Raw genomic sequence first — 24,613 nt, forward strand, 5'->3', positions numbered from 1 at the left:
CGGTGCACCCCGACAACTTTCCCATTCTGGGATTTCACTTTCAGGGGTCATACTATTTCGACAAGTGCATGCCGATGGGGTGCTCCGTGTCTTGTGCATATTTTGAAATGTTTAGTACGTTCTTGCATTGGGTGTTACAGCAGAGGGCGGGGAATGCGAACGTGGCGCATTACCTCGACGATTTCTTATTTGTGGGGCCAGCGCATGCTGACACTTGCGCTAAAACTTTGGCTGCATTCCAAGACATGGCACAAGAATTCGGGGTTCCGTTAGCCGGGGAGAAAACGGAGGGACCAGTGACCACTTTATCGTTTTTGGGGATCGAGTTAGATACACGGGCCATGACATCGCGCTTGCCACTAGAAAAGTTGCACAAGTTACGAACCATGCTCGGGCGGGCATTGACGGGCACCAAGCTAACGTTAGCGGCCATCCAGTCCATAATTGGAAGCCTAAATTTTGCATGCCGGGTGATTCCAATGGGGAGGGCATTCCTGAGGCGTTTGGCGGACGTGACCAGGGGGGTTAAAAACCCGCGCCATCACATCAGGATCACACAGCCCATAAAGAAGGACATGGTAATGTGGTTGGAATTCCTAGATAACTTTAATGGGGTTTCAATATGGCAGGACGAGGCTGTTTCAAATTACGATCTGGATATACATACGGACGCATCGGGAGGATGGGGTTTCGGGGCTTACTGCCAGGGCGCATGGTGCGCCGCGCCATGGCCGCCCGAATGGGTACAGAGTAGGTTGGTCAGGAACATCACATTCCTGGAGCTTTTCCCGATATTAGTGGCTATTACGGTCTGGGCGCATAAATTGCGCAACAAAAAGATAGTATTTTGGTCGGACAATTTGGCAGTAGTAACGGTTATTAACAGGCAAGCAGCACGCTGCTCCAAAGTGGCAGAACTGCTTAGGGAGGTGGTATTGCAGGGTCTGCGACTTAACACAACAATACGGGCCAGGCACGTGCCAGGCGTTCAAAATCAGGTGGCAGACGCGCTATCCCGAGCTAAGTGGGATCTCTTTCACCAACAGGTCCCGGAGGCAGACTGCGAGGGAACACCCATACCGCATCGATTATGGCTGATTGGAATGTCACAGAATGGGGACTCCTGAAGGCATCCGTTGCTCCAGCGACATGGAGGGCCTACTGTAAAGGGTTTACCAGAGTACAGGCCTTTTTAAAAGAGCAGGGATGGCAAGGGGGTAGGATAGAGGGGAGGCACATAGAGCGATTCGTGGCCTGGGCAAAGGAGGAGGGTTTATCCAGGGGAGCAACAGTAAACCAGCTGGCGGGTTTCGCTTTCTTCACAAAGGCCCAAGGCTTGGGAGACCCCCTGGATAACTTCATGGTCAAGAAGTTGCTGGCGGGATGGGCCAGGACAGTAGCCTGGAAGGGAGATAAGAGGCGGCCAATAACTCATGAGATATTGGTGCGTTTATGGTACGCAGCCGAGCAGGTTTGTTCTGGCAGGTTCGAGGTGGTATTGTTCAGGGCCGCTTTTTGCACGGCATTCTTCGCGGCCTTAAGAGTCAGCGAATTGGTGGCGGCATCCAAAAAGGATGTGGGAAACGACGGTATATTATTTAACAACGTGGCGGTCGAGGGACAGGCAATCAGACTAAGGGTACACAAATCAAAAACCGACCAGAGGGCAAAGGGGGTAGAGATAAGGTTGGCACAGGTGACGTCACAAGTAACATGCCCAGTGAGGAACGTGTTAAAGTTCCTGCAGATTAGACCAAAAGGGGGCTTCCATTTATTAATTCATGAGGACGGGGTACCACTAACTAAATTTCAATTTGCGACAGTGCTACGAAAGGGATTGGTCTCCATCGGGCTAAACCCGGGAGAGTATGGAACTCATTAGTTCCGGATTGGGGCGGCGACGAGCGCAGCCCAGGCGGGTTTACCCATGGAGGTCATACAAAAGATTGGTAGGTGGCAATCGGCGGCGGCCAAGAGATACGTAAGGCCGGGGGCCGTGCAATTGGGGCACTAATCATGCAATTCATCTTACCTGCAGGTCAGTACCTACGAAGAAAGATAGTGTGGGTTATGGGACACTCCTTCGTACAATGGGCGGCCAAGAGAGCCCGTGAGAGAACATACGGAGCCCACCTGGGGCTGGCGCCAAAGGGAATCTCCCTGACATGGATGGGAATCCGTGGAATGAGATGGGAACAACTGATCCCGGAGATACAGAACAGCCTGCGTACCCGCCAGAAGCCAGACGTCATAGTAATACATCTAGGGGGCAACGACCTGGGGGGACAGACAGCTAAGCAGCTCATAGACAGCATTAAAAGGGATCTCGTGGAGATCCAGGACTTAACAAGGGACACGACAATAATATGGTCCGAAATCATACCCAGGCTGAAATGGCAGGGTGACAGATTGTGGGCCAGAGGGCGGAAGAAAGTGAACAGGCAGATCGAGATATGGGCCCAAACAACGGCTATTATTACCATACGGCATGAGTGGGCCGACGAGCCATGCTTGGGCTTGTACAGACAGGACCTGATTCACTTATCAGACGTGGGGTACGACATATTTAACAACGCAATACAGGAAGCGCTAGAGCGTGCGCTAAAAAAGTTGGGGCCGCAGTAGTGGTGTTGGGGGGTCCGGGACAAGTGTAACCACTATCCCGGCCTGGTGGCGGGGGTACCCGAGTCAGGGGGCCAGGAGGGGCCTGGAGGACACGGGGGACAAACCGGGGTCCTAGAGGAAGGAGAGGTGCGTAGAGGTGGGCGTGGGCTGCCCGGGGGTGGCCCCTCGGCTTGGACATGGCGAGGGCCGGGAAGATCGTGTGGCGGACTGGCTAAAATGGCGGAAGCCGGTACGAAGCCTGGTTTTGTTATATTTGACGTACGCACTAATACTCGGGTACTAAAAATGTTTGGTTTATGTTAATTAATTATTAATAAATGCTGCGGCCTGTTTTCACCAATAATGGTTTATGTGTGATTATTGCACGGTTCTCTGAAAGGGGAAGGGGGGGGGGGGGGGAAGGGACACGGGAGTGCAAGCTGCCAATGTTAATGAATTCTTTGCTTACGTGTTTACTAATGAGGATATTGGGGAGATACCAGTTCTGGAGATGGTTTTCAGGGGTGATGAGTCAGACGAACTGAACAAAATCACTGTGAACCTGGAAGATGTAGTAGGTCAGATTGACAAACTAAAGAGTAGCAAATCACCTGGACCGGATGGTATGCAACCTAGGGTACTGACGGAACTCAAAAATGAAATTTCTGATCTATTAGTTAAAAATTGTAATCTATCATTAAAATCATCCATTGTATTTGAAGACTGGAGGGTGGCCAATGTAACCCCAATATTTAAAAAAGGCTCCAGGGGCGATCCAGGTAACTATAGACCAGTGAGCCTGACTTCAGTGCCAGAAAAAATAGTGGACACTATTCTCAAGATCAAAATCGTACAGCATATAGAAAGACATGGTTTAATGGAACACAGTCAACACGGATTTACCCAAGGAAGTCTTGCCTAACAAATCTGCTTCATTTTTTTGAAGGGGTTAATGAACATGTGGATAAATTGAACCGGTAGATGTAGTATATTTGGATTTTCAGAAGGCATTTGACAAAGTCCCTCATGAGAGGCTTCTAAGAAAACTAAAAAGTCATGGGATAGGAGGCGATGTCCTTTCATGGATTACAAACTGGTTAAAAGACAGGAAACAGGATTAAATGGTCAATTTTCTCAGTGGAAAAGGGTAAACAGTGGAGTATCTCAGGGATCTGTACTTGGACCGGTGCTTTTCAATATATATATAAATGATCTGGAAAGGAATACGACGAGTGAGGTTATCAAATTTGCAGATGATACAAAATTATTCAGAGTAGTTAAATCACAAGCGGATTGTGATACATTACAGGATGACCTTGCGAGACTGGAAGATTGGGCATCCAAATGGCAGATGAAATTTAATTTTGACAAGTGCAAGGTGTTGCATATAGGGAAAAATCATCCTTGCTGTAGTTACACGATGTTAGGTTCCATATTAGGAACTACCACCCAGGAAAAAGATCTAGGCATCATAGTGGGTAATACTTTAAAATCGTCGGCTCAGTATGCTGCAGTAGTCAAAAAAGCAAACAGAATGTTATGAATTATTAGAAAGGGAATGGTTAATAAAACGGAAAATGTCATAATGCCTCTATATCGCTCCATGGTGAGACCGCACCTTGAATACTGTGTACAATTCTGGTCGCCGCATCTCAAAAAAGATATAGTTGAGGTGGAGAAGGGCAACCAAAATGATAAAGGGGATGGAACAGCTCCCCTATGAGGAAAGGCTGAAGAGATGGCTGAGGGGGGATATGATAGAGGTCTTTAAGATCATGAGGACTTGAACGAGTAGATATGAATCGGTTATTTACACTTTCGAATAATAGAAGGACTAGGGGGCATTCCTTGAAGTGAGCAAGTAGCACATTTAAGACTAATCAGAAAAAATTCTTTTTCACTCAATGCACAATAAAGCTCTGGAATTTATTGCCAGAGGATGTGGTTAATGCAATTAATGTAGCTGGGTTCAAAAAAAGGTTTGGATAAGTTCTTGGAGGAGAAGTCCATTAACGGCTATTAATCAAGTTTACTTAGGGAATAGCCACTGCTAATAATTGCATCAGTAGCATGGGATCTTTTAGTGTTTGGGTAATTGCCAGGTTCTTGTGGCCTGGTTTGGCCTCTGTTGGAAACAGAATGCTGGGCTTGATGGACCCTTGGTCTGACCCAGCATGGCAATTTCTTATGTTCTTATATTCATGTGTAAGTGCACTTTATGTGTGTAAATGTTTTTTTTTTATAATTGTTATGATATGTTACATCTACACTTGTAATTTCTTTTAAAATTACCTCCTATGTCTGTTATTTGCTTCTTGTGATCTTTGAGCAGGTATTAGTGGTAGAGCATCCTTTTCCAAAACGAATACTGAATTGCGCTCTGATACTGGTAGAGGATTTTAGTCCAAAGGGAGAATGGAGCAGACTGGGTCTGGAGACTGGAGGTGTAGACCATGAGTCAACTGTTGGGAGACTGATAGTGCTCTGGTAATATGTGGTGGTAGATGAAGCCTAGTCTCTGCCATGGCAGAGTTATATGCTGTATATAATTGCATAGACAATGCTGCCTACAATATCCCATGTGTGTATTGCTCACTGAGGCATACTGGTAGTTTTGGAAATGAAACAGGGTTATCCATTGGCTACTGTTTTTATGAAGCCTCAGAGTGGAGAGAGGTTTAGAGCATCATCTAAATTTATTTGGCAGATTTCTGATTCCTTTTCCCTTGGGTGCGTCACAGTATCTGGTGGTTGCATCGATGAGTGTAGTTTGTTCATTGATAGGTCTCTTTTCTTGCTGATCGAGTTTTTTGATGCAGGTTGTGCCACGTGCATTAACTTCTTCAATGCAGAAGGTTGTTTTGAATGTTTCAATGCATCTTGCATCAAGCGCAGCAGGATGCTTACGTCGAGGCTTCCGGTGCAATATGCATCGAGTGCTCTGATGCACCCTGTATTGAGCATTCCAATGCACTTTGAGTTGAACATTCGAATGCTACTGTCTTTGGATGCCTCTACGCTTTGAACATCGGGTAGTGTGGTGCATCATGCATTTTGATAGTCTGTGCATCAGATGGCCCGACGCTTCATGCGACGACTGCATGGATGCTTACAATGCATCTTTACCTGATGGCATCTTTTGTCGATGATGCATTGGATCCTTCCTCTTTTTGGACAGCACTGGGGTGGAATGCATTAAGTGCATCAAGGAGTATCAGTGCTTTGCCTTTGTAGGCATTCTGCCTGATTTCGAGGATCTGAGCCGCCTGAGGCTTGAAACACCTGGGCCCATCCAGTCTGGATTGTCGCAGCTCGAAGATATGCTCTGGATGTTTCTGGATGATGCAGAGGAGTGATGACTTCTTGATGCTGAGCAACCTTTGCTTTTAGGCTGTAAACTGGCTAGCTTTATTGCTCAAAACTGCTGCGACCTAGGAGACATCTGGCCATATGCAGGGCAGTTAGGTTGTCATTTTCTGGACCCAGGCAAATATAAGAGAATTTGTGTCTATCTGTTATGAACATGATCTATCCACATGAGCAGGACTTGAATCTACTAATAGTCTTCTTCAATGCAGTGTTCTGGAATGTTCTTCTTTCTATTTAAATATTTTTTTCTTTCTTTTTTTTTTTTCTTAGAGACAGCCAAAAGGCTGAGTACTGTTACAAAAGTGGACCCTGAGTCTGAGACAAGGTTGTCACTATCTGCAGGGAGGAGACCTTGCAAGTTCTTGTTGTCGGTAAGCAGAGCTGGCCAATGTGGCGACCCAACATGACCTTCACCAATACCAGCCCTCATTCCCCACAGATTGAGCCCTTGGATACTAGGGCCAGCTGGTCTTAGGAGCAGGTCTCCGGAGAAGAACAACTCCACAAGGCAGCAATCCAACGGAGTCCAAAACAAACCAGAAGTCAGGGCAGGCAGCAATCCAGCGAAGTCCAAGACTGTATCAGGAGTCGGGGCAGGCAGCAATCCAATGGAGTCCAGAACATACCAGGGTCAGGGCAGGCGGCAGTCCAAATGAAGTCCAGAAATGTAACCGAGGGCAGGGCAGGCAGCAATTCAATGGAGTCCAAGATGTATCAGAAGTCGGCAGAGATCCAAAAATTCTGATAGCTTCAAAAGACAGACCTGTTCAGTGCCACTGGATGACGTCATCCGGAGATTATAGCTAATTCTGCTCTGTTTATTGACAGAAAAACACAACTATGCATAAAAAACTACCAAGCAATCTTGCATTTGCAAAATTTTTCTTGCACTATTTGTGGTTTTTAATGTATAATTTAACTATTTTACTGCAAATTGCTATTTTTATCTGTTGTTTTTCTTTTCTATGATATTTAATGCAAATTCATTACTAAAGAGTAACTGTGATATAAAATTATATAAAAGCATCTCATTGGCTATGAACACATAGTTAAAATATATATTAAAAGCACTTCAAACATGATTTCACAAAACAAATGAAGACACCTGAATGAGTAGTCGAAGCTTTTACAAAAAATGTTTGTAGAAAAAAGTACTTGTTAATTTATTACTGGGCTTATTTGCATATAATTCTTGATAACAAAATAGCATACTGTTTACTAAATTATGCACAAAAATCAGCATACTTTAATACAATGGCCTCATAGTTAATACTTCAAAATTTGTCATTGATATGAATAGTATTATGTATGGTTAACCACCATTTAACTGGAATGATAGGGAACAGGGTTCATTCTGGATAATAGATTTTTTCGGGTAATGGAAGTTCCGGTTAATAGGAGTTTTTGCTAAAGGAGTTTAGGATAATAGGGGGTTTTCCAGACAACAAGGCATATGACATCAACCAGTTTTAAGATTGTAGAGTTTTTTTGTATATTGGAACACATTAAGCTAATTGATTTTTGAATAATCAGTTTTTGCAGATAATAGGTCATGGTCTGGGACTGCACATTTTTTTCCAAAAATGCAAGTTTCCTGTTAATAGATATATATTATATATTTAAAACATTATTAATATTATGTTATGTTAAAAAATAAAAATAATATCTAGTAAGAACCCATCCAGAGTATTTTCTTTCACTATGGCTTCTGAAAACTTCAAATATATTGTATTTCTAAATGGCAAAAAATGTTTGTTGTTATGTGTTTCACATAATTACTATAAGATAAGAGAGATACTTTTAGGATGCTATTTGTGATGCCAAACTTCAAAACCATATTGCAACTATAACATTCTTCATAGAAAGCATGATATGATATTCATTAACAAAACCTAACAAAGACTTCATCTGCCAGTATTTCTTATGGTGCACTAACACTGATCATCATGCTCTTGTGCAAAGTAATAAAGCCTTGTTCCTTACCTGGTCTTTAACTAATATCTTCCATGAATATGTAAAGCGAGTATCAGGTACTGTAAAAAGGCAACTGAGCTCTACACTTGTACGGCTCTCAGAAAGTGGTTTACCCCCTGAGGGAACAGAAAGTTAGTTGATACTTCAGTACCTTCTCATACATTATTAGACCACTATGCTCAAAAACTGAAGAAGGAGAGTATAAATTACAATTATTTATTTTTGCTTATGATTTTGTAACAAAATCTAATCTTCACATCAATAATATAAGTTTAACACTTTAGGTGCTTTATATCACAAATTTGTAAAAGAGAGCAGTGAAAAGTAAAAATTGTAAAAATTTACTCATCATAGTTGTAGGAAATTTTGACATGCACACTCATCAGAAGGAAAACAATTTCCAGAAAATACTGGGATTCAAAATGCAGAAGGACCAATCCAGACAAAACTTTTCTGCCACATTAGGTGCTATGTGGCCAGTTTTCAAAGGAATCCAGCTGGCTAAATATGAACATAGTTGTGCCTATCCAGCTAGATCAAAGCTTTTGAAAATTGACCAAATTTGGTGGCTAAAGTTACCCTCCAAGTTTTCATTATGCAGCTAACTTTAGTCATTCAAATTCTAGGCTGTTTTGGAGGTAGCAATAGATTAGGAAAAGAAATTAGATGGCCAAATCTGGCCAGTCAAGTCTCACCAACCCATACTTCACCTCCAATACCCCTTCCAGCCATATAAAGTTTAAATTAAGAGCTAGTAAGAGCCCCTCCAATCTGCCCAAATTTTAAATTAAAAGTGGGGATGAGCCTCTCTGATCAGTTCAAAGTTTAAATTAAAATCAGGAATAAAGCCCCTCAGATTTTCCCACTTCCAGCTACCCAAAGTTTATATTAAATGCAGAACCCAAAGATCTTCCCTCCCACCTAAATTTTAAATTGCGTGCAAAGTCTAGAGTCCCTTTCATACTGCCTGATATTGAATTTAACGGTGGGCTACAAATGCTAGGTCTCTTCCATGCACCCATTTTTTTTTTAAAGAAAATGCCATACTGGGTCAGACCAAGGGTCCATCAAGCCCAGCATCCTGTTTCCAACAGTGGCCACAATGCCCCCTCATCATTCTCTCACCAGAATCCTTCCCCTCCATCAGAAACTTCCTAAAACCTCCCAACCTGATGAGTCTTTATGGGTTTCCATAGAAATGATGGCAGAAAAGGACAAAATGGCCCATCCAGTCTGCCCAGCAAGCTTATGGTAGTATCTTCCACGCCATGCAGGTTACTCCCATGCTTATCAGTTTCCCAGACCATAAAAGTGAGGGTTCTCATTGGTTGCTGTCTGAATCCAATTCCCCTTTGCCCCTTGGCATTGAAGCAAAGAGCAATGTTGGAGCTGCATCAAAAGTATCAGGCTAATTGGTTATGAGTAGTAACAGCTGCATTAGCAAGTTATCTCCATGGTTATTTTTCGACCAGACTGTAAATGTCGGGGCCCTTGTTGGTTGCTGTCAGAATCCAATTCCCCTTTTCCCCCTGCCATTGAAGCAGAGAGCAATGATGGAGTTGCATAAACAGTATCAAAGCTTATTGGATAAGGGTATTTACCGCTGCACCAGCAAGTTACCCACATGCACCCTTTTCTTCATTTCCATCCTCTAGCCTTTAGGGATCCACAGTGTTTATCCCATGCCCCTTTGAATTCTTTCACTGTTTTCATCTTCACCACCTCCTTCAGAAGGGCATTCCAGGTATTCACCACCCTCTCTGTGAAGAAATATTTCCTAACATTGGTTCTGAGTCATCCTTCCTGGAGTTTCATTTCAAGACCCCTAGTTCTATTGATTTCTTTCTAAAGGAAAAGCTTTGATGATTGTGCATCAATAAAACCTTTCAGGTTTCTGATGGCCGCAGGGGGCGGATCCAAGATGGCCACACAGTGACACAGGTTAGCGTTTGCTCCGTGGGTAAAACGAACTTTGTTGCCTACAAACAAGTTTTCTTTTGATGGGAAGGAAGTGAAAACCAAGGGGGGAACCCTACCCTGAGGCCCCCATGACGATGCCTCTTACCAGACCCATGGATGCTCACGTCGTCCGCAGAGAACAAGGAACAGGTATGCAGCTGCTGGAGAGTGGGGGAGGGGAAGAGGAGCTCCCCTCTCTTCCTGGCTCACTATATCAACCCCGCAGAAGGTACACCGCCGAGAAATCCTGCAGCTGTGAGAGTCACGACCAGAGTGGCAGGAGCGATACCGGACCAAGGAGTCACGGAGCGGGACCTGGCAGGGACCGCAGGAAGTGCAACGGCAGCAGGGAGTCCAGTTCTTCTGGGGCAACTCTGCGGAGAGGAAAGTTCAGCACTGAGAGAGACGGGCAGAAGCAAGGAAATTTTCCCGGAGTCTTTCTTACTGAGTGTGGTAAGACCCACTGTTTTCTCACTAGAGATCATTTGGGAATCAATAAATGAAATGAGAGCTTCTATCTTGCAGCAATTACAACTGATAAATGTAAATCTAAAATCAATGGAGGAGAAAGCAGAAATGCTGACTCTAGCTAATGTTAGCATGGAACAGTGAGTTAATGTGACAAATTAAGGGTCTTCAACAAACACAGACTATAATGATAAAAGAGAAAAAGAGCTTGGGTGTAAAAATGGAAAATATTGAAAATCAACTAAAAAACAGAATTTTAAGATTCATAAACTTTCCACCTCTTTGTTCAAAGAGATGGGGTGATTTCAGAAAATGCGCAAGGAAATTTGCCAATAGACATCTTGGCAATATTAGAAAACTCAGAAACGGAACAAGCCTCGCCTGCAACTTTGATTATTACTCTGGCCTTGGAGCCAGAAACGAACTGGTTATTAAGGCTATGTTTAAGGCAGAGAAATGTTGTTTTCTTGGATTGTCGAATATAAGTGTTCCCAGACATCTCGAGAGACACTCAAAAGAGAAGGAAGGCTTTTCTTCTCTTGAAATCAAAAGTATTGTCAGTAGGGGGGGGCTTTTTTCCTCAAATATCCTTGCAAATGCAATATGCAAATAATACTTATATCTTCTTTGAGCCCCCACAACTGACTCAATTTCTCATTGGGGAAAACCCCTTTAATACCCGTAGGGAACAGTACTGCTATAAGTCCCTCATAGAAATTATGGGGAAGATTTTAAAAGGGGACTTGCGCGCCGGCGCGCCTATGTTGCCGGCACGCCTATGTTGACAACTCACGGCTTCTGAGCCTAACACTATCAGCGATGTTCACAAGATAAGTCACATGAATTGCACGAATTATGGGGTGGATTTTAAAACCCCTGTGCGCGCAAATCCGGCCGGATTTATGCGCGCAGGGGCCCTCCCGCGCCGGCGCGTCTATTTTGCATTGGCCGCCGGTGCTCGCAGAGCCCCGGGACTCGCGTAAGTCCCGGGGATTTCGAAAAGGGGCGTATCGGGGCATGTCGGGGGCGCGTCTAGAATGACGCGACGTTTCGGGGGCAGGACGCGGCGTTCCGGGGGTGGGACCGGGGGTGTGGCGCCGGCCCGGGGGCATGGTCGAGGCCTCCAGACCAGCCGCCGGGTTGGATGACGGCGCGCCAGCAGTCCGCTGGCGCGCGTAGATTTACGTCTGCTTCTCGCAGTCGTAAATCTAGGGACAAAGGTAAGGGGGGGTTTAGATAGGGTTGGGGGGTGGGTTAGGTAGGGGAAGGGAGGGGAAGGTGAGGGGAGGGCGAAAGAAAGTTCCCTCCGAGGCCGCTCCGATTTCGGAGCGGCCTCGGAGGGAACGGAGGCCGGCTGCACGGCTTGGCGCGTGCAGGCTGCCCAAAATCGGCAGCCTTGCGTGCGCCGATCCAGGATTTTATAAGATACGTGCGGCTATGCGCATATCTTATAAAATCCTGCGTACTTTTGTTTGCGCCTGCTGCGCGAACAAAAGTACGCGATCGCACTTTTTAAAAAAATCTACCCCTATATGCATTGCAAATGAAAATATCTCAAAAAATTTATTTACTATTTTGGACTTTGACCGATGATTAAAAATAAGGCAAATCATCTAGCAATTGTGCTCATATGATGAAGCCTATTATGACTGGTCAATATTTATTAGAGATGTGAATCGTGTCATCGATCGTCTTAATGATCGATTTCGGCTGGGAGGGGGAGGGAATCATATTGTCGCCGTTTGGGTTTTTAAAATATCGTGAAAATCGTTAAAATCATGAACCGGCACACTAAAACACCCTAAAAACCCACCCCGACCCTTTAAAATAAATCCCCCACCCTCCCGAACCCCCCAAAAATGCCTTAAATTACCTGGGGGTCCAGCGGGGGTCCGGAACGACCTCCTGCAATCTAATCGTGTTGTCTTCAAGTCCAGCGGGGACTGGACCTCCTGCAGTCTTCGACTGCAGGAGGTCATTCCGGACCCCCGCTGGACTTTTGGCAAGTCTTGTGGGGGTCAGGAGGCCCCCCCAAGCTGGCCAAAAGTCCCTGGGGGTCCGGGAGCGATCTGCTGCCGCGAATCGTTTTTCGACCCCCCACCTCTCCCTGTTTCCCACCGGGATCAGCCTACCTGCGCGATCCCGGGGTCCGGCGTCCGGGCGGAGGTGGGAGGAGCTCCCCCGGCAGGGCGAGCGCTTCGGGAGGGCCGGGGCATGCGTCAGGGGCGTGATGGCGTCGCCGTGCAGGCGTGCGGTGACGTCATCGCAAAATGGCGGCGCAAAATGGCGCCGGCTGAAGACAACACGATTCGATTGCAGGAGGTCGTTCCGGACCCCCGCTGGACCCCCAGGTAATTTAAGGCATTTTGGGGGGGTTCGGAAGGGTGGGGGATTTATTTTAAAGGGTCGGGGTGGGTTTTAGGGTGTTTTAGTGTGCCGGTTTTCCCGCCCTCCCCCTTCCCCCGATTTACGATTTTTTCACGATAAATCGGGGGAATTGTTATTGTATCGTGGCTCTAACGATTTTTGACGATTTAAAATATATCGGACGATATTTTAAATCGTCAAAAAACGATTCACATCCCTAATATTTATAAAGCGTCTAATCCATAAACTTGTAGTACTCTTGGTATCCTGTTATGTTATGCCTAAAACATTATCATGGACTAATTCCATAGTAAAAATATAATTAAATTAAAATAAATTAAAATAAAATAATCATAAAAATAATAATAAAATAAACCTAAATAGGGAGGGAAATTATGCTCTAAGCTTGGCCAATTTGCATGTATGCCTGCTCAAACAGCCACGTCTTCAAGGATTTTTTTTAATGTGCTTACATTTGTCTCAAGCCTAATATCAAGTGGGAGAGTATTCCAATGAGTTGGTCCTGCCAATGAGAGGGCTCTTTCTCTAACTGAGGTTAAGTGAGCTAATTTAGGTGAAGGAATCGATAGTAGGCCTTTTCCCAGAGACCTGAGGTTTCGTTTTGGGAGTGTGTATATGCAAAGAGGCATTTAGCCATTCTGAATTATTGCCATAGACCAATTTATGAATTAAAGTGAAACTCTTGTATAGAATGCGAAATTGCACCAGTAACCAATGGAGCTCCATCAATAGTGGCGTAACATGATCATATTTTCTTTTATTAGTCAAAAGCCGTGGCACAGCATTCTGCAGCAGCTGCAATGGTCGAATAGTTGAAGCGGGGAGTCCCAACAATAGGGCATTACAGTAATCGAGTTTAGTTAAAAGAAGACCTGCAACACCGTACAGAAATCACTGCTATGTAAAAAGGGTTTTAATTTTTTCAGAATTTGTAGTTTATAAAAGCCCTCCTTGATAGTGGTCTTAATGTAGGGGGCTGAAGGCTTCAACCTGACAGAGGACAACCTGAAACTCCTGCCAAACAGAACTTCATGTATCAGAATTCCTTACTTCATAGAGGGTCTATTGCCTGCAGTACAGTTGTAGTTAGGACATTGAGAAACTCTCTGTCAGCACGTTATGTCTGATAAGCTTTCACAAGTCTGTAACCTAGAATAGAACAATGGATGTATTATGTGAAGGGCTGTATTGCTGCAGACTCACAAATTCCTTTCCAGAACTGCAAGTCCCGACAGCCTCTCCTGCAGAAGTTTCACGAAGGTTCCAGGTTGTCTAAGGAGGGGGTCAGTAGCCCCTCAGCCGGGATATGCTTGCTCAGCAATGCGTAGAACGCATGTGTAAAAGATAAGAAATGTGGAATGTATAAAAGCCAGCTCCTGAAGGGGAGGGGCACGCAGATTTCTGAGCCATTGTTCTCAGCTGTGTCTTGCATGCAATAAAAGTCTTTCTTTTCGGACCAAGTTGTCTGGGGCCTCTTTTCTGACGGTAACATTTGGCACCCCAGATGGGACTGGGGCCCTGGGGATGCCACATTGGCCCCCCAATCGGTCCGGGAGATTTTGTGGCGGAGTGATCCCCCAGACTTGCCTGGTGAGTGGCCACTGCTGAGTTCAGTGATCAGGTTTCTGAGGGGGTCATTCCACGGAGATCCTCTGAGACCTTTGGGATTGGTTGATCCGGAAAGAAGGCTTTCTTGACGATCGGAATCTGGAACTTTGCAGGCAAGTATATTGGGAATTTTAGACCGATCCATTAACACGGGATCGAAGGGGGCTCTGATCAAGCCCTGCCAAGTGGCCGAGTAGGAATCAGAAGATTCTAGGTTCTGAAACCCCACAGTGGTTTGGGAGGTATTGGTTTCTTGTTATATGAAGGAGAGTGTCTGTCTGTAATCAGACAAAGAATCACTGCATTTTCAGCTGAAGGTACCTTTAGAAAAAAATTTCTGCTGTGGTAGATCGGTTAGAGAAATTTCTTTTTGTGATCAAATGCATTATTTCTTTTGATCTACTCTGGTGATGCAGACTATTTTTACTTAAGGAAAACTTATTAAAAGTGATTGTGAATTATTTATCTGTATATGTGTTAATAAATGTGTACTGAACAGCGGCAGTTAGCCTATCGTTTAAAAGCCTGCGAGGCTGAACTTGTAGCTTGCAATCTGTTTTTTTTTTTGTTTGTGTCTGGTTTCTGCTGTAGTATAATGCATTACAATTGTTATGCACAAAGAGCACTGGGAGCTGGAGAGTTAACTAGTTTGGCTGGGCAGAGGCTGCTTCTCAGCGGGACAATTTAACCCCTAAAACATTTCTCTGGTACGTTTGGGTTTTCAAATTATTAATTAAGGATTGTGATGTATGTAGCTGCTATCTGTGAATTGCAAGCACATGTACCAGGGATTTTTTAAAATTGTTTTTAATTGTTTTAAACCCTAATAGGAAGAGATTTTTGGTTTACAGATGCCGCACAAGATCCTTCATTACTTATTCCAGAGAGTTAAGATATTTTAGTTTGTTATTAAAGTAGAGATGTGTTTCCTGCATTCATTGTATTAAAAGGTAAACTTCGAATGTGTCAATTATAAGTAAGATATTGCGTTTTGCATTTCCTTGATTACTCACAAGATGATCTGGCGTAGTTTACAATCAGACCATTGCATATGTCATTTGACAGACATAATATGATGGACATTTTATAGCAGCAAATTCATTATTACAGTACAAAAATGTAATTATAAAATGGTAGTGCGTTCCACTGCGTGTCAATATGTCAGTACGTAGTGCGTAATGCATTTCATTGCGTGTCAGATATTAGTGCATTCAATATGGCTGTGCGTTTCAATGCTGGCGTTAATCAGAAGTTTTCAGTTTTCTCATATCTTCCATCCCAGTGTCCTCCCTTATCCTTCCCTTGCTCCCTTGCGTATTCACTCGATACATCCACAGGTTAGTCAATTATTTATTGTTTTTTTCATTTATTGCAGGGCACCTGTACAATAAGAATATTCTCTAATACTATGTTAATTATTGTTCTTACTTGTTTCCTATATATTATCTGTAAGTTCTGCGTTATATGTAATGCTATTCAAACAAGTTTAATTGTTCTCTATATAAGAAGATCGATATATATATATTTTTTTTTTAAAAAAACCAATAATAATGATAATAATGACTCAGGGCAGTTACATTGGAACGCATGATAAAGTATGAACTCTCTTTTGCTGACGCAGTTCATTTTGAAGCTGTCTCTGGGAAAATTAGAGGAGAAATGATTAAGAATGGGACCTTTGTTAAAGCTTTTCTTGGCTAGCAGTAGTTAAATATGCAGGGCATAGCAAGGAACCGGCAAGATAAGACAGCCAAGCATGCAGTTCTGACTGTGAGAATTATAGGATGCCGTTTGTAAAAACACAGAGAAAACAAAGACTTAATATTAAAAATTTTGATTCAATGGCAGGCGCAAGATAAGGATTATTGGAAGTTGTGGGCAAGAGGAGGGGCCACTATGCAAGATCAGGAACAAGATCAAATATGATTCGGCCCAAATGATAAAGTAGTGGCCCACACACACACACACATATACATATATATACTGCAATTATGTTCGTTTACCACTGGTGGGGGCTGGTTACAGCAGTTAGGGCTCTGGCTATACCATATGTTCTTAGTGTTTGCAATGTAATTGGTACAAGGCTTCCAAGGGTTTGATCATCACTCCTGCACACCTAAAGCGCCCCTGGATTCTTGCCTGCAGATCCAGGTTGACTTTATTGAATTAACCCAATGCCAAACTTACAAGTATGTAGGAAGCAATGTTTTGCAGCTTCTCAGCATCGTCTGAACTAATTTGCCTCCAGGCGCAGGTCACCTATTCAATTTCCAGATGGACTGTGATCTTTTCATCGTATTTTGAGGTGTATGGGAACAGGGATCAGGAAGAGAAGAAAAGGGCCCGTCCCTGCAACCAGGAACTTAATAGTAGAGACCCGACATCCGAAAGAAGCTGCAGAAGGCCGAAGGCTTTGAGGGCATGAGCCTCAGCTAGGTAAAAGCTATAGCAGACCAGGTATGTGGAAATAGAGAGGAAGAGAAAAGAGAGAAGCAAGTAGACATATGAAGGAGAAAGTGACTGTTAGCCGCCACTCTCGAAGACAATCGGACGTACTGCAAAAATGAAGGCCATTGGAAGCGAGACTGTGAAGAATGGCAAAAGAAATACAGGAGCCCTGCAGTGAATACTAACGACAAAAATGGACCTGCATCGACACAAAGGGGCCGAGGAGGAAGGAGATCGGACAACCCCCACTGGCAGATGGCGGGGGGAGGCGACAAGGAGCATACAGCCTGAAGAGACCGGGAGGGAAGAATCCCCACTGACCCTCTCATGGAAATCCACGAGGGAACACAACAAAATCAGGGGCCTGTTGGACTCAGAGGCCAACGATCTGTCATGACTGCACCAATCGGCCCCCCGACGAAAGAGACCTTTTCTATAGTGGGTGTCTCAGGTCAGGTACTCACTGCCCCTCTGCATAAAGAATGAACTATACAAGTAGGCGGGACCATGATATCCCACCAGTTTATCCACGTCCCTGATTGTCCAGTTCCCCTTATCGGATGGGACCTACTGTGTAAACTACAGACCACATTGAGATTTCAACCAACAGGGGAAGTTAAAGCCTCCTTCGGGGACCATCCAGTGATACTCATCTGCCCCCTCAGGGAGGAATGGAGATTATTTCCTCAACCAGTCAATACCCAGAAGACATTCCCCATCATCGACAGAGACGGGATTTGTCCTGGAGGATTAGTCGTGAACGCCCCCGGTCTGGATCGAACTAAAGCAAGGCGCCCAAATAGTTAACCAAACCCAATACCCCGTGCCATATGCCGCCAGATGCAGTAATCGGATCTGAATCAGAAACACCTGAAACAGGGAGTCCTGGAGGCAACCAGATCTGAGTGGAACAAGCCTTTGTTACCAGTAAAGAAACCTGGTACTAACGACTATCGACCTGTACAAGATTTAAGAAAAGTGAATACTCAAGTGGCAGATTTGGTAGCACTTGTGCCAAATCCATATTCAATCCTGGCTCAAGTTTCTTCTAGTTCCAAATGGTACAGTGTTATTGATCTCAAAGATGCTTTCTTCTCTGTTCCAATAGCAGAGGAATATCAGAAAAGTTTTGCCTTCACTTGAAAAATGCGCAAACTGGAGAAAAGCAGCAGTATACTTGGACTCGCCTACCCCACTCTGTTCTCGGAGCAACTGGCCAAGGACCTGAAGATGTACTGGATCACACATGGGCCAGTTGTACAATATGTGGATGATCTCTTGCTATTTAGGGAAACATACCATGAATGTGCGGTATTAACCCTACACTTGTTGAAGACTTTATACTCGAAAGGGTATCGTGCAAGCAAAAAGAAAGCACAGATTTGTGAAGTGGAAATGGAATATTTGGGTTTTCGTATCAGAGAAGGCACTCGTCGACTTGGAATCTCTCGTACTAGTTCTATAAGAGCTCAACCTGTACCCACCTGTAAGAAGGAACTCCGTGCATTTTTGGGAGCTGCAGGATATTGTAGACTTTGGATTGCAAACTATGCAATTATTGCTCAACCATTATATGATAAATTACGAGGCAAAGAAGCAGAATCTCAGCCCTTTCAATGGGAAAAACAAGAATTAATGAATTTACATCAACTGAAAGAAGCCTTGATCTCACCCCCTGCTCTAGGGTTACCTGATATAACAAAACCATTTCATCTAGATGAGAAGAAAGGCATGGCCATTGGGGTATTGACTCAAACTTTTGGATCGTGGGAACGACCTGTTGCATATTTGTCAAAAGGAATGGACAATGTTATTAAAGGATGGCCTGGTTGCATTCGAAGCATTGCTGCCGCATGCTTATTGATACCTGAAGTTGTTAAATACTGGTCGAGGACTGCTCAAGACTCATGGACCAAAATGGATGACTAATTCACGTCTCGTCAAGTATTAGGCTTTACTGTGTGAAACACCTGAAATTCAAATACAAGACAGCAAAAACTTGAATCCGGCTACTCTTATGCCGGCACCTGAACCAGTTGTCCATGACTGTGAAGAAGTCATGACTACAATACATTCCAGTAGGCCAGACCTGAGGGATCAACCCTGGCAAGGAGCTTGGACTTTATTCACTGATGGGAGCAGCCAAATAATTCATGGGATACGTTCTGCTGGATATGCTGTAGTATCCGAAGATGAAATCATTGAGGCTCAACCTCTTCCCCTAGGAACGTCTGCACAAAAAGCTGAACTAGTTGCCCTTACTCGAGCTCTGCAGTTGGCAGAAGGAAAAACTGTAAATATCTATACAGACTCTAAATATGCCTTCCTTTCAATTCATGTGCATGGAGCATTATATAAGGAATGAGGTTTCTTGACTGCAGAGGGAAAACAATTGAACAATGCATCAGAAGTACGTGAATTACTAGACGCAGTTTGGCTACCTCGCAAGGTGGCTGTAATGCATTGCAAAGCACACACCAGGAAATCAAACCCTATTGTCAAGGAAATCAGAGAGCAGATGAAGCAGCAAAAAAGGGCAGCTCGGGAACCCTTCCAAGCAGCATTAATTGCATCGAATCGGGCTTCAGGCAGTCCTGGAGCTCATCACCAACGACACTGCTTTCGCTCTTAAACTCTGGGCAAAACAAAATACCAAGATTATGACTGCAGTGTACCAGAATAGACTGGTTTTAGATTACCTTCTGGCCCAGGAAGGAGGGTTTGTGGAACATTTAACCTCTCCAATTGTTGTTTACAGGTAGATGACCAAAGCAAGGTTATCCAAGACATCACGGATCGCATGGTCAAGGTGGTTGGTTTTCCATGATCGGTGGATTTAAGAGCCTTCGTCAGATGATGGAGGACATTGTTGAACGAAAAAAAAAAAAAAAAAAAAGCCACGTAGCTCCCGTCACTGTACATGTATTCCTCTGAGCCTATAGAACCTGTTTAACCATCCTCATGTTTTATCCTGGGCCATCTTCCCATACATGACAAGTTCGGGCTACAAAGGGGGATGGAGCCAATAGGGCCCATCCGTCTCAAACCCGTGAAGAAACCATGGGACTGTTTGGGAAATTAGGGCCCTCTGAGAACTCAAATTGCTAATTTTTCTTGTTTCTGTTTCTTTCAGCTCCACAGCTGCGTTGTGATGGTGTGATACTTTTCATAGAGAATGATAAGTATCAAAGGGGGGAATGTAGGGGGCTGAAGGCTTCAACCTGACAGAGGACAACCTGAAACTCCTGCCAAACAGAACTTCATGTACCAGAATTCCTTACTTCATAGAGGGTCTATTGCCTGCAGTACAGTTGTAGTTAGGACATTGAGAAACTCTCTGTCAGCACGTTATGTCTGATAAGCTTTCACAAGTCTGTAACCTAGAATAGAACAATGGATGTATTATGTGAAGGGCTGTATTGCTGCAGACTCGCAAATTCCTTTCCAGAACTGCAAGTCCCGACAGCCTCTCCTTCAGAAGTTTCACGAAGGTTCCAGGTTGTCTAAGGAGGGGGTCAGTAGCCCCTCAGCTGGGATATGCTTGCTCAGCAATGCGTAGAACGCATGTGTAAAAGATAAGAAATGTGGAATGTATAAAAGCCAGCTCCTGAAGGGGAGGGGCACGCAGATTTCTGAGCCATTGTTCTCAGCTGTGTCTTGCATGCAATAAAAGTCTTTCTTTTCAGACCAAGTTGTCTGGGGCCTCTTTTCTGACGGTAACATTAATAAAGGCTTTCATATCAAGTTCTGTATCCAAGATACAACCAAGATCTCTAACCTCATGTTTTATGTTAATGATGGGCTTGAATTAATGTCGATTACAACTTTTTCTGTGATTTGTTACATATAAACAGAATTTCCGTCTTAGAATTTCCATCTTAGAATTATTTAATGAGAGAGACATATGCGTAAGCAGCTGTTTTATGGCGGAAAGATACATTTCCCATATCTTCAGAGTTTTGGAACTCCCATATCTTCTTATATAGAAACATAGAAACATAGAAATGACGGCAGAAGAAGACCAAATGGCCCATCCAGTCTGCCCAGCAAGCTTCACACACTTTTTTCTCTCATACTTATCTGTTTCTCTTAGCTCTTGGTTCTATTTCCCTTCCACCCCCACCATTAATGTAGAAAGCAGTGATGGAGCTGCATCCAAGTGAATATCTAGCTGATAAGTTAGGGGTAGTAGGGGTAGAACTGTCCATAATGCTTCTTCTCCAGCCCACATCCCTTGCAATTCAATTGCTTGGATATTGTTTTTGTCCTCTCTGTCCTTTAACAAGTTATAGCCAGGGATGGCAGTATCCCAATCACAAGATTCAGTGAACCAGGCTCTGTAATATCAATGACATAGGTAGCATTGCCAAGAACACCTTTTTATCCATGGAAAAAATCCCTTTGAAAATTAGCCTCCCTATCTGCGAGGAAAAGGGACTACACTGGGGATGGGATAAGGGCAGAGCCACTGAAGTATACATGGGAATTTTATTTTGAAACCCCATCAAGTACTTTATTCTGTATACTTTGCACCTGCATATGTTCATGGTCATACTCTTGATTTAATTTTTTACCAGGAAGAAAATTGTGCAAAATTTAAATTTCAGGATGTGAGACCTATCCTCATTCCCTGCACAGACTACCATTAAATTACCTTTGTGGTAGACCAGGATAGTTTTGCAAATTGCAGGACTTGACTCCAGAATTGCTTTGAGCTGAATTAGCTGATCTCCTAGCAAGATTAGAGACTAGAGATATAGATTAGCAGGTAGAGATGTGGCATGATGCCCTGACAGAAGCTTTAAACAAACTAGCCTGGAAATTTCCCAAGCTTCCATGGGCAGACTGAAGGCCCCATTGTTTACAGAAGAGTTTAAAAAGATGAAATGTAAGGGATGCAGGCTCAAAAGAACCTGGCATTTATCCTGAAGGCCTGAATAAAAGGAAAGCAAAGTTGCTTACCTGTAACAGGTGTTCTCCCAGGACAGCAGGATATAGTCCTCACATGGAGCGCTATCACGGAAATCTTTTCTGTCAAAGTTTCTAGAACTTTTGACTAGAACACTGAGCATGCCCAGCATGCCATGATCCCTGCAGTCACAGGGGTCTCCCTTCAGTCTCGTTTGTAGCAAAAGGTGCGAGCGAAAAAATAAAATAATAAAATGTTTCGGACCCAACTCCGCAGGGTGGCAGGTGGGTTTCATGAGGACTACATCCTGCTGTCCTGGGAGAACACCTGTTACAGGTAAGCAACTCTGCTTTCTCCCAGGACAAGCAGGATGGTAGTCCTCACATGTGAGTGATTAGCAAGCTACAGGCTGACTCATATTTGTGTGGACCAACAGCCTACAACTTGTGCAACAGGCACAACTGGTGTACTGTTGGGAAAAATGAGGCAGCCTGAAAATCACAGCAGATTGGATGTGGAAGGAGTTGGGATTATACGGGAAATAAGTTCTTCAAGACGGATTGGCCAAAAGCAGAGTCTTGACGTCCTTCCTTGTCTAGGCAGTAATGTGCTACAAATGTGTGAAGAGAGCTCCATGTTGCAGCTTTGCAGATGTCAGCAATCGGTACTGAACGATAGTGTGCTACTGAGGTTGCCATGGCTCTTACTGAGTGCACCTTCACTTGTCCCTGGAGAGGAAGGCCTGCTTTTTCATAGCAGAATTTGATACAGTCCGCTAGCCAGTTGGAAAGCGTTTGTTTGCCCACTGCAACTCCTAGTCTGTTTTTGTCAAAAGAAACAAAGAGTTGGGTGGATTTCCTGTGGACTGCAGTGTGGTCTAGGTAAAATGCAAGTGCACGTTTACAATCCAAGATGTGTAAAACCCTCTCGCCCTGGTGGGAGTGAGGCTTTGGGGAAAAGGTGGGCAAGACTATAGACTGATTCAAGTGGAAGTCAGTAACCACCTTGGGAAGGAATTTAGGGAGAGTACATAGGACCACTCGGTCATGTAGGAACATGGTATAGGGTGAGTATGTGACAAGTGCTTGTAACTCACTAACCCTTCGAGCAGATGTAATAGCTACTAGGAAGAGAACTTTCCATGTAAGAAATTTAACATCGCAGAAGTGCAAAGGCTCAAACGGGGAGTGCTTGAGCTTTGTAAATACTACGGGGCCATTCAGTGTCAGGTGGCCCCTGAGGGGGCTTGAGTTGTAGTAAGCCCCTCATAAATCTACTCACAATGGGTTGCGCTGTTACCGGGGCATCCCCAACTCCTTTGTGGTACACTGAGATAACACTCAGGTTTACCTTCACTGAAGAAGTCTGGAGACCAGAGTCTGAAAGGTGCCAGAGATAGTCTAATAAAGATGGCATGGGGCAGGAAAAGGGGTGGATACCTTTATGCGTGCACCACATGGTGAATCTTTTCCACTTAGAACGATAGGATTTTCGCGTAGAAAGCTTTCATGAGGCTACAAGCACTTGAGAGACATCAGTTGAAAGGTTGAGCGGTTGGAGGATCAAGCTTTCAAAATCCAGGTTGTGAGGAATAGGGTCTGAAGGTTCGGATGGCATAACATGCCTTTGTTCTGAGTTATGAGAGTGGGAGCTGTGCCAAGTGAATGGGTTCTCTGATCGAGAGTTCGAGAAGCATGGGAAACCATACTTGTCGAGGTCAATACGGGGCTATGAGTATCATTGACCCTTTGTCCTGTTTGTAGCTTCAAAGAGAGTTTTGGCTATCAGTGGTATCGGGGATACTCGTGTAGGAGGCCTGTGTTCCAGGAGCGAGCAAAGGCATCCATGGCTAACTTGTTTTTTGCCTGTGCAGGGAGCAGAATCTGTCCACTTTGTGATTCAGTTCGGATGCAAAGAGGTCTATTGTTGGTTGACCCCAGTGTTGGAAGATTCTGGTCGTTACCACAGGATCCAGAGACCACTCGTAGGCAATCTGCTACCACGTTCTGCATGCCTGCCAGATAAGTGGCCCATAGATACATGGAGTGTGCAAGGGCCCAGGCCCAGATTTGCATGGCTTCTTGGCAGAGGAAATAAGAGCCTGTACTGCCCTGCTTGTTCAAGTACCACATTGCAACTGTATTGTCTGTTTGTATGAGTACAGTCTTGTGTGAAAGGCAGTCCTTGAACGCATATAGAGCATAACATATAGCTCGAAGCTCTAGGAAGTTAATCTGAAATGTTGCTTCGAGCTGTGTCCAAGTATCTTGAGTTTGAAGATTGTTGACATGAGCTCCCCAACCCAAGTTGGATGCGTCTGTGGTAAAAGTTATTTCTGGAACTGGTTGCTGAAAGGGTAGATCTGTTAACAAGCTGACTTTGTTCATCCACCAGAGAAGTGATAAACTTAACTGGTGGGTTACTTGAATCTGGGATGAAAGTGGTTGAATGACTTGGAGCCATTGAGATTTCAAAGTCCATTGAGTTATTCTCATGGCCAGTCTGGCCATAAGAATGACATGGACCGTGGAAGCCATGTATTCCAGCAACTTTAACAATTGATGGGCTGAGGCTGTTTTCTTTATGCGCAGAGATACAGCTAGTCTGGAGAGTGTGTCTGCGCGGTCGTTGGGCAGGAAGGCCTTTGCCACTGTGGTGTCCAAATCTGCTCCGATGAAAGTCAGGAGGTGAGATGGAGTCAGCTGGGATTTTTGATAGTTGATGAGAAATCCCAGAGAGTGTAGCAGATTGATAGTGAGCTTGAGAGGGTCGAGAGCTCCTTGCTTGGATTGGCTCTTGATGACCAGTCGTCCAGGTAAGGAAAGACGTGTATGCCTTTCTTACATAGATGGGCCGCAGCTTCTGCTAGGCAATTTGTAAATACAC

General features: G+C 44.3%; 1 protein-coding gene across 1 annotated transcript in view; it reads right to left on the reverse strand.

The window, feature by feature from the left end:
* SPACA1 (sperm acrosome associated 1) overlaps positions 1 to 24,613 on the reverse strand; it is a 514,089-nt gene that overhangs the window by 320,574 nt on the left and 168,902 nt on the right. The window contains exon 4 of the mRNA XM_029595429.1: positions 7,957 to 8,063. Coding sequence (XP_029451289.1) covers positions 7,957 to 8,063 — 107 coding nt within the window. The remainder of the gene's footprint in view (positions 1 to 7,956; positions 8,064 to 24,613) is intronic.

This window comes from Rhinatrema bivittatum, chromosome 3, assembly GCF_901001135.1.
Source record: "Rhinatrema bivittatum chromosome 3, aRhiBiv1.1, whole genome shotgun sequence".
NCBI classification, from domain to species: Eukaryota; Metazoa; Chordata; class Amphibia; order Gymnophiona; family Rhinatrematidae; genus Rhinatrema; species Rhinatrema bivittatum.